Source organism: Macaca mulatta, chromosome 9 (genome assembly GCF_049350105.2).
Source record: "Macaca mulatta isolate MMU2019108-1 chromosome 9, T2T-MMU8v2.0, whole genome shotgun sequence".
Lineage (NCBI taxonomy): Eukaryota > Metazoa > Chordata > Mammalia > Primates > Cercopithecidae > Macaca > Macaca mulatta.
In genome coordinates this window covers 118,943,467-118,960,239 of record NC_133414.1, presented here as the reverse complement: position 1 = coordinate 118,960,239, position 16,773 = coordinate 118,943,467, and the positions used below count along the sequence as shown (strand labels likewise).

Sequence of the window (16,773 nt, the reverse complement as noted above, 5' to 3'; positions counted from 1 at the left end):
TCAGGAGATCCAGACCATCCTGGCTAACACGATGAAACCCCGTCTGTACTAAAAAAAACTACAAAAAAAAAAAAAAAATTAGCCGGGCGTGGTGGTGGGCGCCTGTAGTCCCAGCTACACGGGAGGCCGAGGCAGGAGAATGGCGCGAACCCGGGGGGGGGGGGGGGGGGAGGCGGAACTTGCAGTGAGCCGAGATCGCGCCACTGCACTCCAGGCTGGGCGACAGAGCGAGACTCCGTCTCAAAAAAAAAAAAAGAAAGAAAGAAAATGCCTTATTGAGGTGGCAACTCCTATGAACAGGGTCTTCCTCTTTTCTCTTTTTCTTTATTTGCTGGCTTCTTTGTTTATTTAAGGCATACTCTTTGTCTTTTGAACACATAGCCACATTTATTTTTCCTTTATCTCCCTGAAATTGCTTCTTCTCTCCTTCAGTGAATGCAACTTTTAAGCTCCTAAGGACAGTTTGGAGCTCCGGCCTGCAGGATAGACCCGAAATGAGCTGTGATACCCTGCTCTGACTGTGTTTCATCTTGGGTGCCTGAATCCCAGTGGAGGCTTTTTGATGTGGACATTATAAGGGACTCAAAGAGTTTTGTTGAACAAACGTTCCTTTCTGGCCCAAGATAGAATTTTACTGCATATCAGTTCTATGGAAAGTCATATTAAGATTTAAAAAGGTGGTTTTAATCAGGGAAAAATATGTATGGCCAAATGTCCTCAGAATTCACAAAACCAAGGTTTTTGATATTTTTTCTTTTCACTTAGAGAAATCTGTGTGTGATATTCAACATCTAGGTGGTTGTATTATTCAGGGTTCTCCAAAGAAACAGAAGCAATAAGGGGAGGGGAGAGAGAAAGAAAGAGGGAGAGAGAGAGATTGGGGTGGGGGGTGGGGAGAGAGAGAGAGAGAGATTGATTGATTATGGAATTTACTCATGCAATTATGGAGGCGCCTAAGTCCCAAGATCTGCCTTCTGCAAGCTGGACAACCAAGAATGCCAGTGGTATAATTCAGTCCAAGTTGGAAGCCCTGAGAATTGGGTGGGGGTGGAACCAATGGTGTAAGTCCTGGTCCAAGTCCAAAGTCCTGAGAACCAGGAACTCTGATGTCCGAGGGCCAGGGGAGACAGATGGATATCCCAGCTCAAAAAGAAAAAGGGAATTCACCCTCCCTCTGCCTTTTCTATTCAACACCTCCAAGGATTAGATGATGCTGGCCCACACTGGAGAGGGTGGATTTTCTCAGCCTACTGATTCAGACACTAATGTCTTCTAGAAAATCCCTTACAGATACACCCAGATAAGTTTTATCAGCTCTTTGGGCATCACTTAGCCAAGTCAAGTTGACACATAAAATTAACCATCACCATAGTTGCCAAGAGGTAAATGCTATCTTGTCTGGGGATGTGGCTATCCAGGCACCACTAGAATGACTGAAAGGAAAAGGTGTGGAGCCTTTTACCCATTGTAATTCTTAAATAAATAGTCTGGGTACATAGGAAACCCTGCCCTGAGACTTACCGAGTAAAGATATAGGAGCTGGACTTGGCCTCTGAAGAGCCTATGTGAGGATGTGCCTTTGGAAAGCCCTGAAATTTTCAGAAAAAGGAACATTATAGATACAATTCTAGAGATTCGGTTTCAAATGGACAGGAGGCTACTTGGTGTATAAAATCCCACCCCTTGCAGTTTTAAAACAATGAATCCTTGTGGAAAGTATGAAGAATTCTATGGCATTTATTATAGGAGCACCAAAATCTTGCTTTCTTTTATTAACTTATTTTTTATTTCTATAAAACAGTAGGCAAACCAGGCATTCTACCCATTTAAAAAAATTTCTTTGTATTTGGAAACTGAGCTGATAAGAGAAAGGAGATATAATCCTTTACTTCATTGCTAGCTGACTTTCTTGCCTCAATACAGGAAACCACCCAAGGAAGGCTTAGCAGAAGGCTGAGTCTGCCAGATTACATCTTTATTTTAATTTGGCAATAAACTAGTGTACAAACTGTGCTATAAAACATTGCCTCCAACGGCATCTCTCAGTCTGTCTTAAACACCTCACTAAACATGATGTGTTGGGAAACATTTGAAAGGAGAGAAAACAAAGAGCAGATGTGACTGTAAGGAAATTGAAAAAAAAAATAAAACAGGAGAGAAGTATAAGAATCTGTGTATACTTCAGCTTTGCTGTCTATGCCGGGGCAAGGGCTCTTGGTGCCTCTGTTAGGATTTGCAATGGAGAAGTATTTGTAAAGTGGATTGCCATATTGTGAAACCAGCATGAACACGGTCAGGACTCTGGCTGCTGAGCGGCTGGAGAGCAGAGGCCCCTTGCTGTCCTTATCCGGACCTCTTCTTCAGGTAGCTCCAGAGAAGGGCTGCTGCCCCTGACCAAGAGCAGGAAGGCCTGTTCTTCTGTCCTGTGCAGTCCCCACCCTCGTGGACGTCCAAGACCACCTAGAGCATGAACGCAGTTCCTACACAAACAGGCAAGAAGTACAATTGAACAAAACAGGCTGGGTCCAGACTGTGGGAAGTTGGAGAGCAGGCGTTCATTTAGAAGGAGGGAGGGAGGCTATCAAGCTCTAGCCTGCTCTTCTTGCCATGTAGGAAGGTGGGTCCAATGTCACCAGACCTTCAGAATTCTTTCTTTTTTTGAGAGAAGTAATTCTGCTTTGTTTTCAATGTGAAATTTTCTTATTTTTATATGTGTAACAATGACCTCAAAAATTTCAAAAGAAGCACTGCATAGGACGAATAAACCTCATCTGCTGCCCTGTGGTTGTCCTTTCTTCTTTCCCATTATCTTTGTTTTACTTTGTTCATGGCTTTCCCTTTTGATTTTATTTGAGAAGATGTTATTATTATTATTTTTTTTTTTGCAATTTTTTGAAAAAAGTACATTCAAATAAATGATTGGTTTTATCGAGGGAGAATAAAACCTTTAAGACAGTTTGGTGGGCCACCCTTTATTTTGTGGCAGTTCTAGAATATTTGTAAGTTTATATTGACTCGCTTATTTTGGAGCTCTGTGAGTCCACATTCCAAGTAAGAACATGTAGAAAACTTGCTTCATTCCTGATCTTCTTTAAATTCCAAAGGATCACAGTTTATGAAATAAACAGAAAATCCTAAGGCCTGTATGTTGGCCTTCCCTTCAACATTTTTTGGTACATACGTGTCAGACACCAAAACATTCTTTTAAAGGCGGAAAATAGGCTTTGATAGGGAGATTCTGTTTACAAATAATGGAAAATCTATTTTTTTTTTCTTTTTTTTGGGACATAGTCTTGCTGTCTTACCCAGGCTGGAGTGCAGTGATGTGATCTTGGCTCACTGCAACCTCTACCTCCCGGGTTCCAGCGATTCTCCTGCCTCAACTTCCCGAATAGCTGGGATTACAGGCACCTTCCACCATGCCTGGTTAATTTTTGTATTTTTTTAGTAGAAACGCGGTTTGACCATGTTGGCCAGGCTGGTCTTGAACTCCTGGCCTCAAGTGATCTGCCTCGGCCTCCCAAAATGCTGAGATTACAGGCGTGAGCCCTGTGCCCGGCTGGAAACCTTAAATATTAACAGTCAGCATTCTCTCCATAAATGAAAACTGACTTTCAGTTAAAATCATATGTTGATAGAAAAGGAAAAATGGACTGCCAATGTGATGAACAGCCAATGACAGAATTTTAGTAACATGCATAAAAGTGAATTTTATTTAAAAAGAACTAATTTTAGTTCTCTGCCTTCTCTCTCTCTACCAGTCCTGCAATGTTTTTAAAGTTTCATATCTATTCTACATGTATATCTATAAACATATCTATAAACAAAAAAACTTCTCTTTATTCCTTTTAATCATTCCTTTCTTTTTCTTTCTTTTTCTTTTTCTTTTTTTTTTTTTTTTTGAGACAGAGTCTAGCTCTATCACCCAGGCTGGAGTGCAATGGTGCGATCTCAGCTCACTGCAACCTCCACCTTCCGGGTTCAAGCGATTCTCCTGCCTCAGCCTCCCGAGTAGCTGAGATAACAGGCACGTGCCACCACGCCTGGCTAATTTTTGTATTTTTTAGTAGAGGCGCGGCTTCACTGTCTTGACCAGGCTGGTCTCGAACTCCTGACTTTGTGATCTGCCTGCCTCAGCCTCCCAAAGTGCTGGGATTACAAGCGTGAGCCACTGCACCCAGCCAATCATTCCTTTCTTTTCCTGAGTGAGCCCTCACGGAAGGGAGATACTTATCATGGCTGCTTTGAATGGCGAACATTCCCTGGGAAATAATGACGACTTAATAAGAAAACAGATGCCAGTGCTTTCAAAATCTCAGTCATATTTAGGTTTCTCACCACTGACTGACAGTAGAGTGAGCTGGTAAGAGGATCAGCTGTCTCCTCTGTCAGGTCCTACCCCTGCTCTGTGACCTTCAACAGGTCATTTAAATGTAGTTTCTCCAACTGTAAAGTGGAAATAATAATAAGAGTATCTGGCTCCTGGGGCTATTTGATGATACTGAGATAACGCATGCAAAATATAAACACAGAGCCTGGCACATAGCAAAAACGGCATAGATACCAGCCACTGTATTATCCAAAGACCTGAAAAATAGCACTTCCAGTGTGGTGCAGCTGGAATTAGAGAAAGCCTGTCTTAGTCAGAGGCTGTCTTATCCCAGTGTCTTTCCAGTACGTAGAGCTACAGGCACTTTAATCAATTTAATTTAAATGCCTTTTTAGACAATCACTAGAAGGTCCTGTGAAAGCAGAATGAATGGAACAGGACAGATGGATATACGGTACTTAGAAATATTATTGATTATAATAATAGAACACCATTAAATATTAAAGTATTTATCTTTACACTAACTCTATTTGCTTTTGAATAGACCTAGCAGCCCCTTAATGTCAAAAGGGCGAGTTGAGATAAAGACAAATTGATCCTTGAAATTCAACCCCCTGGGGATATTCAAATGATTTCTGCACAAGCACAAACACTTAGGAAACTGATATCTACCTAATATCATCATGTTTCCCCAAGGCACTGCATTAAGTTAAAAGGCACTCAGTTTTTTATAAGAAATATGTTGAGCAGTATATACCATGCTGGTTTGGCAGGATTTTCATGTGCTTGAAATTTCCCAATGTCAGAGCTGATTTCTAATCTCATGAATATGTAAGTAATTTAAGTATCCAAGTACAAAACTGGCAATTAGAGTGGAAACCAGGGAGCTCGCTAAATGTCAACCCCAACACTTGTTTATAAAACAAATTCTCAAGCTGAAATGCCATCCTATGCAAACAAGGAAGGCCTGCGTTCACCTTAGATACCATGTTTAAACAGGTTGTATCATTATTTTTCAATTGCTACCTTTGATCTGCCTGTTTCTAATGATTTGGGAAAAAAAAAAAAAACAGAGCTCCAAGAATAAGGAGAAATGAACATTTTAAAACAAACAATTGGGTTTAAGATGTGAACAGGCACAATTGTGCTATTTGATAGTTTTGTAGGCTTTGAAAGAGAGGTATTTGTATGTCCAAATTTTTAGCTAGTTCTTCATCTGTTCTATGCCACCAACACTTGGCTTTAAGAACGTTTAAGGGGCCGGGCGTGGTGGCTCATGCCTGTAATCTCAGCACTTTAGGAGGCCGAGGCGAGCAGATCATTTGAGGTCATGAGTTCAAGACCAGCCTACCACCCCCACCCCCCGGCTCTACTAAAAATACAAAAATTGGCTGGGTGTGGTGGTGTATGCCTGTGATCCTAGCTAATGGGGAGGCTGAGGCAGGGGAATCGCTTGAACCCTGGAGGCAGAGGTTGCAGTGAGCCGAGATGGCGTCACTGTACTCCAACCTGAACAACAGAGTGAGACTCTGTCTCAAAAAAATAAATAAAAATAAATAAATAAATAAGAATCTTTAAGGCCAAGATTTTATCTTATCATGTTCCTATATACCTCCAGACCTGGATGCACAGGAGGTGTTCACAAATCAAACTCGCCCACAGTCGTATATTGACCCGCCCTTCCCAACCGGCTCCAGTTCCGTAGTCTAATCTTCTAAGCTTCAGAGCACCACCCTCAACTGTAGTGCTTGTGACAGACTTCAGTGACATCTAGGGAGTGGACAGTGACAAATCTGATAAATCCAACTGCAGGAGAGATTGATGGAACCAGCAATAGGCCATCATTCCCAGCCTTCATCAGCAAAGCCTGACTGCTCAGCTTTGATACTCTTATCTTTTGACTTTAATGACATTTGGATCCAGTCTACATCAGTTCCCCACAAGTATTGGTAAGATTGCATCTACCCAGCCTGGTTCCAGGCTCTCTTTGTAGCCCCAGCTTCCACTTCACTCTGTTATGCATCCCAGCCAAACTGGGTCTCTTGCTATTGACCAAAGAAATGTGAGAACAACACCCTGAGTTTTGCTGCTCTGTTTATTTGCACAGACTGACCCATTCCCCTGGAACACTGTTTCTGCATATCTTCATTCTAAGACATGTTAATTGTACTACAAAGCCCACTATGAATTATTTTGCAAATTCTAAACTTTTCCTCTAAAACATAGGCCACTACAACACAGGCCAGTACAACACTGTACACAAAATATTAGACATTACTGTAGGTTGTGATACCACTAATACACTAACATTTTCTTTGAGAAACTTTATGGGGGCAGGGTTGGGTGTGAGGTCTGGATTGGGCATCATGTCTCTCTCACTATCTGCTCTCTGTACTGAACAGCCAAGGTAAAGACTCATATCAGCTCTTAGTGAAGTTTGCAGAATCCTTTTAAGTGTTGCAGATTTTGGTTCCCCTTAGTGTGGGTTCTGGCCCCCTCCTATGCCGTGGAACGAGAGCATCAGAACATACTTCTGAGGACAGCGTTTTTCTCTGGACTGATTCTCTTTCTTCTTATTGAAGGTGATGGAAAAAAGAACTTGATATTTGTGATGCCTCAGGCCTGGCATTAGGAATTTATATGAAGTCCTTAAGGTACCATCTCTTTCTTGCTAAAAAGGATGCAGGAATAGCAGTGAGAATCAGAGAGTCATGAGGTGGATGAGTGCTTTGTACCCAGGCCATCCCCAGGGCAATATTAGGATGAGGCAAATAAAATAGAACTGGCAGCATTTTCTGTCAGCCTTTTCAAGAAGTACAATTCGCAGGCCCCCTGCTTCCAAAATGTTAAGAGGAGAGAAGGAAAGAGGAGTGGGCAGGCAACCTTGAAAAGAGCCGACAGCAGGATGTTTTCCGCCAACGCAGACGCCTTCTAAGGAGCCTGTGTGGAGAAGCCCCAGGAAACTGCCCCCTGACCGGGGAAGCCGCCGTGGGAAGCTTTGTGGTGAACAACATCTGGTCCCATGAACCAAAGACTTAAAACGTTATCACAACTCTTAGCTTCTATGGAATTCTCCTAGCACAAATTTCTGTGGAATGGATGCTCTTTCACACATTTCCCAGCTGCAGAAGAGAATTCCATCACGTGCACATGTCTAACAATCTGCAAAGAGAGGATACGTTGATCCGATTTAGAAATATTGAAAAGACTTTTTAAGGACACTGACAGTTGCAAGCTTGTGTATCACCACAAGGAGCTGAGTTTCTTATCTAGTAGCAAGTTGTCACTCTTCTAGGGATTTAACCAAAATGTGAATGTTAAGGTGGAAATGAAAGTTGGAAATGGCTGCTCCCCTTCTCTCATCCCATCTTTATCTGCTGTAGACTAGGAATCTTGAGCAAAACCAGTGCATCCCATTCTTTCCCTCCCCCAGTTTATTTTGTCCTGCTGTGGCATCCCTCTTTATCATTCCTTATAGCCGGTGCCCACCATACAACTTGCAGCTCCAAAGACATCCAGAGGAAGGCGCCAGAGATGCCTAAGAGTTGGCTCAAAGCTGTCAATGAAACTAACCCTGGTAATTTCATCCTTTGGAATTAAGTGTATTTTTATCTGCATTCTTCTTAAAGCAAACAAAGACAGATGGCAAGGAAAGAAGCCAATGTGAAAGATGTCTTTAAAAAAAAAAAAAAAAAAAAAAAAACCTTTCAGGAGAGGAACATGTCAGGAAAGAGAGAGAAATGCTAATAGCTCCAGACCAGCATAATGACAGTCTGGAGGGTTAGGCCTTAAGGCTGCTGATAGATCTTGAGCACAGGTGAGTGTTGGGTTTGTGCTCATTAAGTTGTATTTACTAATACAAGGATGTAGTCACAGATACTTTAGAATGATTTTAGACAGGATTTTCTGTGTTGCATTCTTATTGCAGATATAACTAGAATCTTTCCTTGTTCTCTAACATTTCTGCTCCTTCAGTTCTTTTTCAACATTTATAGTAATGTTAGCTAAACAAAATCAAACCCTCTAAGAATGGCAATTTTAAGTTCATGACACGGCACTAGTAGAGGCACAATGGCCTCCTAAAACTAGATTAAGTACTCTTCCATCCTCTTCTTAATCTTTCTGTCTTTCTCTAAGCTTGGCATAGCTAGAGAAAGCTGCTGCTGCTTTCTCTGATGTGACAGATAGTAATGATAGTTCTCAGTTCTGTGTTCTGACGGTCAAACCTTGGAGCCAGAGACAGACAGGCAGGGAAATAAATCTTATTTAGGTGCTGCCAACACTATGAATTTTATTAAAGGACATTGACTCATTCTACAGGGAAAGCCTTCCACTGGTGGCTGAGACAGTCATTGGGTAAAATGCTTTGATACCATTCCCTTCTTTGTGGAGGAGCACTTTGCTGCCAGACTCTGTAGGTTTAATTAACACGTTAACTTGAATGGCTGAGTTGTTGTTTTCTTTTTAGTCAGTATAACACCAGACTGGACAACTAACTTTTTAGGGAGAAAATGTCTGAAGTAGTAGGTGGAGAATACAGAGCAGTTTTGTCTAAAGGTGAGTATTCAAGACTCTGCTTTCAAATCCTTGGGAGTTGCAAATACACTGATATTTATAGGGTTTTGTGGATGTGTGTTTTGTTTGTTTTTAGGTATATGCCTCTAATTATAAATCCATGGAACTAAAATATATTCCTCTGATAAATTTTCTTTGTCCACCAATTGTGAAACCTGGGTGCTTTATTAGGTAGAAACATGACTAGGAAATTCACGTGGTGCCAAATCATTATCTTTTTCATTTATCATCTACTGTTTGAGGCACCTGTACATGTAGAAGGATAGGATTTCCAACATCTAAAAGCTTCGCAATCTCATTAAAGAGGCAGGAAGTGGCCTTAGAAATTTTAGAGTAATTTTAGATAGAAAGGAATTTCTGCCTTGCATTCATGAAAGATTCTCTTGAAAGGCTGTTAAGAGAATTAAATATAAATACGTGGCTGGTAGTTTGATAGCATCTGCTGTTGTTCCACAGTTCTTTGGAGATGAGACCGGTAGGAATCTTAGTAGGTAGAGGAGGGTTCATAGAGGAGGTGGCCTTTCATCTGGCTCTGAAAACAAGACTGGTGTTGAAGAAGGAAAGTCTTGAAGCCACTTTTGCCAGAGTGGGCAGCCTCAGTGAAGGCACAGCAAGGCGCGTGTGGGAAGGTGATAGGGCCAGCCCACCAGGACCAAAAGGTACCTTTGGAGAGAGTAAATTGAAAGAATCTCACTGAGCTGAATGAGAGAGGCTTGGTTTATTGGATTGTTTTGTATACCCACTGCTTGAGGGGCCTCTACATGCTCACAAATAATGAAGTTGCTCTTTGAAGATATAAACAAATGTCTTGGGACATATCTGAGTGGTCCACAGGCTCCAGATTCAAGCTTAGGGGATCAATTTACAAACAGAAAAAAAGAACCACAAATGCTGGCGCCCAACAATTCCTCATAGAGATGAATTCTCTGTGGGAACGGGAATAGCAATCCTTTGGTGTAGCCGTAGGAGCACACAGAGTTTATGTATTATTCTTGCAGCATGTATATGAGTTCAGCCTGTTACCCAGATATATTATTTTGAACTGTCCTGATACTTTAACATTTGCATTAATCTTTGTATGTTACTAAATATAGATATATCTGTTTGACATAGGCACACCACAATGGTATGAACTCTGCTCCCTTTAAACTTATAGAAAGAAGTAGAGCTCTAGGCTTAAAAAAAAAAAAAGAAAAAAGAAAAGAAGACAAAGGGGAGAGAGAGAGAAGTGGATACTCTCAGGTTGGGTGCCTGCTGCTGTTGTACAATTCTCTGTGGTGAAATACCAGGTGTTCAGGACATGCTGGGAACAAGAAGCAGGCCATGCATACACTGCCTGTTTGGGTTCTCAGTTAAGACAGTGTGACCTGTCCCATCTTCTGTTATCTCTATGAGAGGAGGTGTCACCCATCTCTCCTTGGCACTTATAAAATATATCAAACATGAAATGTACCCCGGAAACCAGTCTCCCTCAGGCGTGGCCAAAGAATGAATAATAGGCTGGGCGTGGTGGCTCACACCTGTAATCCCAGCACTTTGGGAGGCTGGGATGGACAGATCACGAGGTCAGGAGATTGAGACCATCCTGACTAACACAGTGAAACCCCATCTCTACTAAAAATCATAGTAAAAAAAAAAATAGCCATGGGTGGTGGCAGGCACCTGTAGTTCCAGCTGCTTGGGAGGCTGAGGCAGGAGAATGGTGTGAACCCGGGAGGCAGAGCTTGCAGTGAGCCGAGATCACACCACTGCACTCCAGCCTGGGCAACAAAGTGAGACTCTATCTCAAAAAAACAAAAGCAAAAACAAAAGAATAATAAAAAAGACTTAGAAAGAAAAAGGTACAGATTCTCCTTGACTGGATGCCTGAATAATGTGTAATTATTACTTAGATAAGCTTACATAGATAAGTTGGCTTATTTATATGTTGTCCCTGTCTATCTTACCACTTTGACTCACGCTGTTCCTTTGTGAATAATGCTATTTTTAGCCATTTGAATGCTGTCATTCATTCAGGTCCCAGCTGTTTCACCACAGCATCTGGGAAGCATCCCTAAATTGGCTCCTGTCTTCTGCATTGTTTTATCACTGGCTGCCTCGTGCATTTCTCATTATGTGAGCCAGGTTCTGGTTACATTGCATGCTCTTCCAGAACCTTGTCTAGATTTTGCACTTCTTTGCATTCCCCACAATTCTCGGCACATGCTAGGTCAAGTGGCACAGCTGACTTTATCGACAGGCAGAACACGGTGTGCATTCCAGTTCATTCAACTACTGACTTGACATGTAATTTCTAACAAGTCAGTTAATCCTTCTAAGCTTCAGTTTCCTCAACTATAAAATGAAGATATTAATCTGCCTTGCAGAGCTTGTGTAAGGAATGGAGGTGGTACATGTGGAGCACTCACCTTGTGTATGGCAGGTGTTCAATAAATGTTAGGTATTATTATTACTATTGATCCAATGAACTGATGCTTGTGTATGTGATGTACTATAGAACCATAGTGTTGAGTAACTTCTGTTCTTTACAGTTATACAGCTCTGCTGAGTTTGGGAGAAGGTGGCAGCTTATCCAAGAAGGGGTTGTACCAAACAGGTTCTACTGGTAAGTCTCACTTTATCTTGTAGCACATTAAGATATGATCTAGTCAGATATGACCTAGTAAATGACCATTGGAATCTTGTTCTCACCAGTGCTCTCACATAAGGTCTGTTCTTATTGGGACATGCCCACATCCCCTCAGGGCAGGATGTGACATTAGAGTAAGAAACACTTTAAGAGAATGTTAAAAAATCTATCACAGTCTTTTTGAAAAACCCCAAATGGATTATGGAGGTTAGTGAACTGCAAGGGCTTTATGAGAATTGCTTTGTTATAGTTTGGTGGAACCGTGGAGAGAGACATTTAAAAAAATCTAATAGTGACTTTTTATTATTAAAAGCCTTATATACACATATATCACATATTCAAATGAAGATTTTCAGTCTAAAGAAGTAGGTTTTATTTAGTCTAAAAGTAGATCTTCCTCTCATTCCTGATTTTAGATCTTGTAAGCCTTCTCCTTGTCATTTATTTATTTAATTATTTATTTATTTATTTAGACAGTCTCACTCTGTCGCCCAGGCTGTAGTGCAGTGGTGTGGTCTCAGCTCACTGCAACTTCCGCCTGCTGGATTGAAACAATCCTCCTGCTTTAGTCTTCCCACTAGCTTGGACTACAGGTGCATGCCACCATGGCTGGCTACTTTTTGGATTTTTAGTAGAGATGGGGTTTCACCATGTTGGTTAGGCTGGTCTTGAACTCTTGACCTCAAGTGATCTGCCCACCTCAGCCTCCCAAAGTGCTGGGATTATAGGCTTGAGTCGCCGTGCCTGGCCAGCCTTCTCCTTGTCATGTAGGACACAGTTGCTATTACTAGTTTCTCAATTATCTTTTTAGAAATGTTCTCTGAATTGCCAAACGTGTGTGTGTGTGGGGGTGTGTGTGTGTGTGTGTGTGTGTGTGTAGTCTTACTTTGCTTGGGCTGCAGTAACAGAATACCATAGACTGGGTAGCTTAAACAACAGATATTTATTCTTCATTGTTCAAGGCTGGGGAGTTCAAGGTGCTGGCAGATTTGGTTCCTGCTGAAGACTCCCTTCCTGGCTTGCAGATGGCTCCCTTCTGTCTGTGTCCGTACATGGTAGAAAGAGAGAGCTCTCATCTCTCTTCCTCTTTTTTTTTTTTTTTGAGATGCCTGCCTCAGCCTCCCCAGTAGCTGGGACTATAGGTGCCCACCACACCTGGCTAATTTTTTGTGTTTTTAGTAGAGAGGGGGTTTCACCGTGCTAGCCAGGATGATCTCACTCTCCTGACCTCATGATCCCCCAGCCTCAGCCTCCCAAAGTGCTGGGATTACAGGTGTAAGCCAGCACACCTCTTCCTTTTTTTTAATCAGGGCATTAATCCCATCATGAGGACCCTATCCTCATGACCTAAGTTAAACCTAATCACTTCTTAAAGACCCTATTTGCAAATACCATCACATCATTGTGGGTTAGGGTTTCAACATATGAATTTTGAGGAGACAAAAATATTCAGTCCCTAATATATATAGATAGAGATACCCACATTTACATAAATGGTAGCAGTGCACACTGTTCTATACCTTGTTTTTTGGTTTTTTTTGTTTTTTGTTTTTTGTTTTTTGCGGGGATGCAGTTTATTATGCATACATCATTATTTTTAGTTGACTACATATCATTTTGCTCTAAGACTATAGATTGGAGGTAAATCTTATGCCTAATTAATGCAAAACATAAACTATATGTTAGTGGGATATATGTATGGGAAAAGAGAAATACGTGAAGAGAAAGAGAGAAGGGGGCAGCAAGAAAAAGAAAGGGACAAAGGAAATAGCATTCCTTTCTTTAACCACCTCAGTTCATCTCCCTAGTTAAACTAGACGTGGCTCTGTCCGTGGGAATGGGTGAGTAAAATTGAAAACAAGGAAAATATCAGAAGTTAACTTTGGCTTTTAAGTTTCCAAGGTCTTAGATTCTCGCAAAGTAAGAACAAAGCACAGAACATTCTAGTGTGATTTTGGTGTTAATATTTATCAATACCTTTGAATATACATCCTACCTCCTGCCAAAAGATGTGATTCTACCTTACCCTAATTTCTCTAATCTGCCTGTGGAAAAGACATTCAGGTTGTTTCAAGATTTTTACTACTATAAACTGTGTAACAAGGAACTAGCTCAGACAGGAGTTTAAATATCCTTTATTCATGTCATTCAGAATCACTGTGACAGTGACCTTTTAGGAGCCAATGAGCTCCCTGCAATGAGGGCAGTGAAAGTATCTCCTCTTGATTCCTCTTGAAATCACACTGCCTCTCATCAGCCTTTAGAGTTACAGGCAGAATAGATCACCAAGGTACATAATAGCTTCCTACCTCCACTCCAATTCTTTCGCTTTTATATGAACTTCTAAGAGGAATGCATTTTTATCTTTCTCATTTTCAAACACTACCCTAAAACCCCTGTGGGAGTTGAAAGCCAGAGAACTACATTAGAGAAATCTCTTAAAAAGCTAGCAAAACTGCCTGAAAAAGTTAGGCCATTTGCAAACAAACTGGCTCTGAGATAATAACACAAGGACTTCTATATGGCAAGATACCACTTTTTCCCCTATCAAAACGAGACATTTGTAACTAAAGGAGGTTTTTGTTGCACAGAAGCTTATTTACCTCTCTCCCTCTGGTGCTCTTGTTCAGGATGGTGTAAGCCTTGCTTCTAAAGTTCAAATTGACATCTCCTGTCTCCAGGAACTCAACTCTGTCTCGTACTGAATCTCCTTTCTCTGGTCAGCGTTTTTTTCTCCCTCTCTTACTAATTTTGTATCGTACTCATGAGAAACCTTCATCTCTGTGTGTTTTGTCCATAAAGTATAAAGTTAGTTTATGGAAGAGAAGGTTCATGTCTTTTTCTTTCATTCTCTCCCTTTTGGGGTACATAGAAAGGCCTCAGAAAATAAGCAAATAAAGGACTGAAATAAATGAATGTTGTCCTCCTCGTTTATCCTGGAAATGCAGTTGCTGCTTTGCTAATGAAAAAGCATGAAGGACAAATCTTTTCTCAAGTCCTACTTTCAAATGACTGCAAATATCTGCTCATGGTGCCTAGAACTATACGGTAGGAAGTAGCTATTCAGAGGACTTGGCAGAAGTTGGTTCCTACCAAAAGAAACAATGAAAAATATTGACAGGATGGGCAAGAAAAAGGAACTGAGATGAAGTGGTACATATATATAGTGTTTTCTATGTCACCAGAGGTCTTATTTATGCATTATTACAACCTGAACAGACCTCACCACTGCTTCCACCAGTGCTGATTGCAATATTTTCTTGCCTATTCCTTAAAGAAGGAATCTTCTCTGTGAAAGCTTGATTAGCAAAGCTCTTCTAATCAAAAGCCATAAAATTATCTTTATAAAAACATTACACATTATTGTATATGAATTCTAATTGATCTGTTAAGTAAAAGAAATAAAACCTCCTTCTTTTGTTTTTGAAAACAGAGACACATCTTGCCCATTCAAGTCTTAATAGTGCAACAAGCACTACTTAAACTTAAGCTATTTAATCCTCATAACAAGCTTCTGAAGTAAGCTTTTGATTATCATCATTAACAGATAGGGAACCTATGGTATAGAGAAGGTAAGTAATTTGGGTAAAGTCACACAGCTGGAAAGTGCCAGAGCCAGAATTTGAGTGAAGGCTGTCTGTCACTGAAGTCTGTGCTCTACTAAATCAACAAATGCTGTTGTCTCTGCCTCTTAGCCTTAGTTCTTGTCTGGGACTGTGAGCCCTGGAAATCTAGCCCCCTCAGACATATGAATGGTGAGAACCCAGAGTTCTTTTGACCACAGTGCCAACTGTGCTTGTCAAATGGCTCACATGGGTTCCTTAAGCTTGGTTGATTTTTCTAGAGAAGGCATGGGAACTCGTAAATTGCATAGTACCATGACTGTTGATGAAAATATCGGTCTCTGCCCACATAGTCTGTATTTTCTAACTCTGAGCAACTACCTTAAGCTGACAGAAAAGTTGTCAGTCAAAGCAATATTTATTAGATTCACTTCTGGAAACCAGTTACTTCAAATTATACAGGAACTATGGGGCTATCTAGGATAATTCAGCAAAGTATAGTTAAAATAAACCTCCTTTAATCATTTCTGCTTGGAACCTGGCTATTGGGGATGTGTATGGGACTGAGGGAGATTTCACTAGTGTTAAATCAAATTGTTAAGTTACCATGGGTAATAACATAGAATTTCCCTAAAGAAGAAATGAAGACCAATTCATATTGTTTCCTCATCACCGAACACATTGATAATTATTTTTATTTCTGGTAGCAATGGTCATGCCACCCCTGGAAGTAATAAATAGCAATTGTTAAATAATTTTGGCATGTAACAGCTTATTCTTTCTTTTTTTTAGTACAGACAGGGTTTCACCGTGTTGGCCAGAATGGTCTCGATCTCTTGACCTTGTGATCCACCCGCCTCAGCCTCCCAAAGTGCTGGGATTATAGGCGTGAGCCACCATGCCCAGCCTGTAACAACTTATTCTTATGTTATCCCAGTGGTTTCTGATAATGTTACCAAAGCACTAGAAGTTTGGTCAAGACCCTACTGCACAAAAAGCCAGTCACTGAGACAGCAAGTATTGCTAAGGAAGAAGGCTTTAATCAGGTGCTGCAGCCAAGGAGATGGGGACTCAATCTCAAATCCATCTCCCTGACTAAAAGTACGGGTTTTTTTTGTTTTTTGTTTTTTGTTTTTTTTTTGCAGGAAATCAATGTAACAGGGTGTAAAACAGGAACTGGGGAGGGGCAAGGAGGCATCTGGTTCATGGTCTGATGAGTTTCAGTTCTTTAATACTTTTTTTTTTGAGAGGCTTGAAGATCCTTTCCTGAGGAAGGAACTCAGATAAAACAAATACAGGTTTCAAGCTTTAACAGCAGAAGGGTCAATTTCTATGTTTATCTAAAAGAACAGTGTATTGGAGTATTGAGCTGGTTTTATTAATACTACCATAGCAACCATAAATATAAACTTTCCTCCAAGGAGTTCAGATTATTTCTAAAACTTACTTACATATATAGAACATCATGTAAGAGACAGAATAATATTACCATTAATAGAATAGGTGTCCTTTTAATTTAACTGACAGCAACAGTGGTCTTGTTCTTTCCTATGCTGGAAACCAATTATATTGGGAGGCAGTACAACTTGCAGGTCAAGGGGTTCAAGGACACTGAGGTTTAATTTCTAGCTTTGCCATTTACTAAGTAAAAAAAAAATTCCTGGGGAAGTTACATA

General features: G+C 40.8%; 1 protein-coding gene across 4 annotated transcripts in view; it reads left to right on the top strand.

The window, feature by feature from the left end:
• The window catches only part of SORCS1 (sortilin related VPS10 domain containing receptor 1), a 589,929-nt gene that overhangs the window by 389,496 nt on the left and 183,660 nt on the right, over positions 1-16,773 (top strand). For all 4 annotated transcript variants that reach the window (XM_015148114.3, XM_077945596.1, XM_001083180.5 and 1 more), the window contains exon 5: positions 11,437-11,510. In XM_015148114.3, coding sequence (XP_015003600.2) covers positions 11,437-11,510 — 74 coding nt within the window. The remainder of the gene's footprint in view (positions 1-11,436; positions 11,511-16,773) is intronic.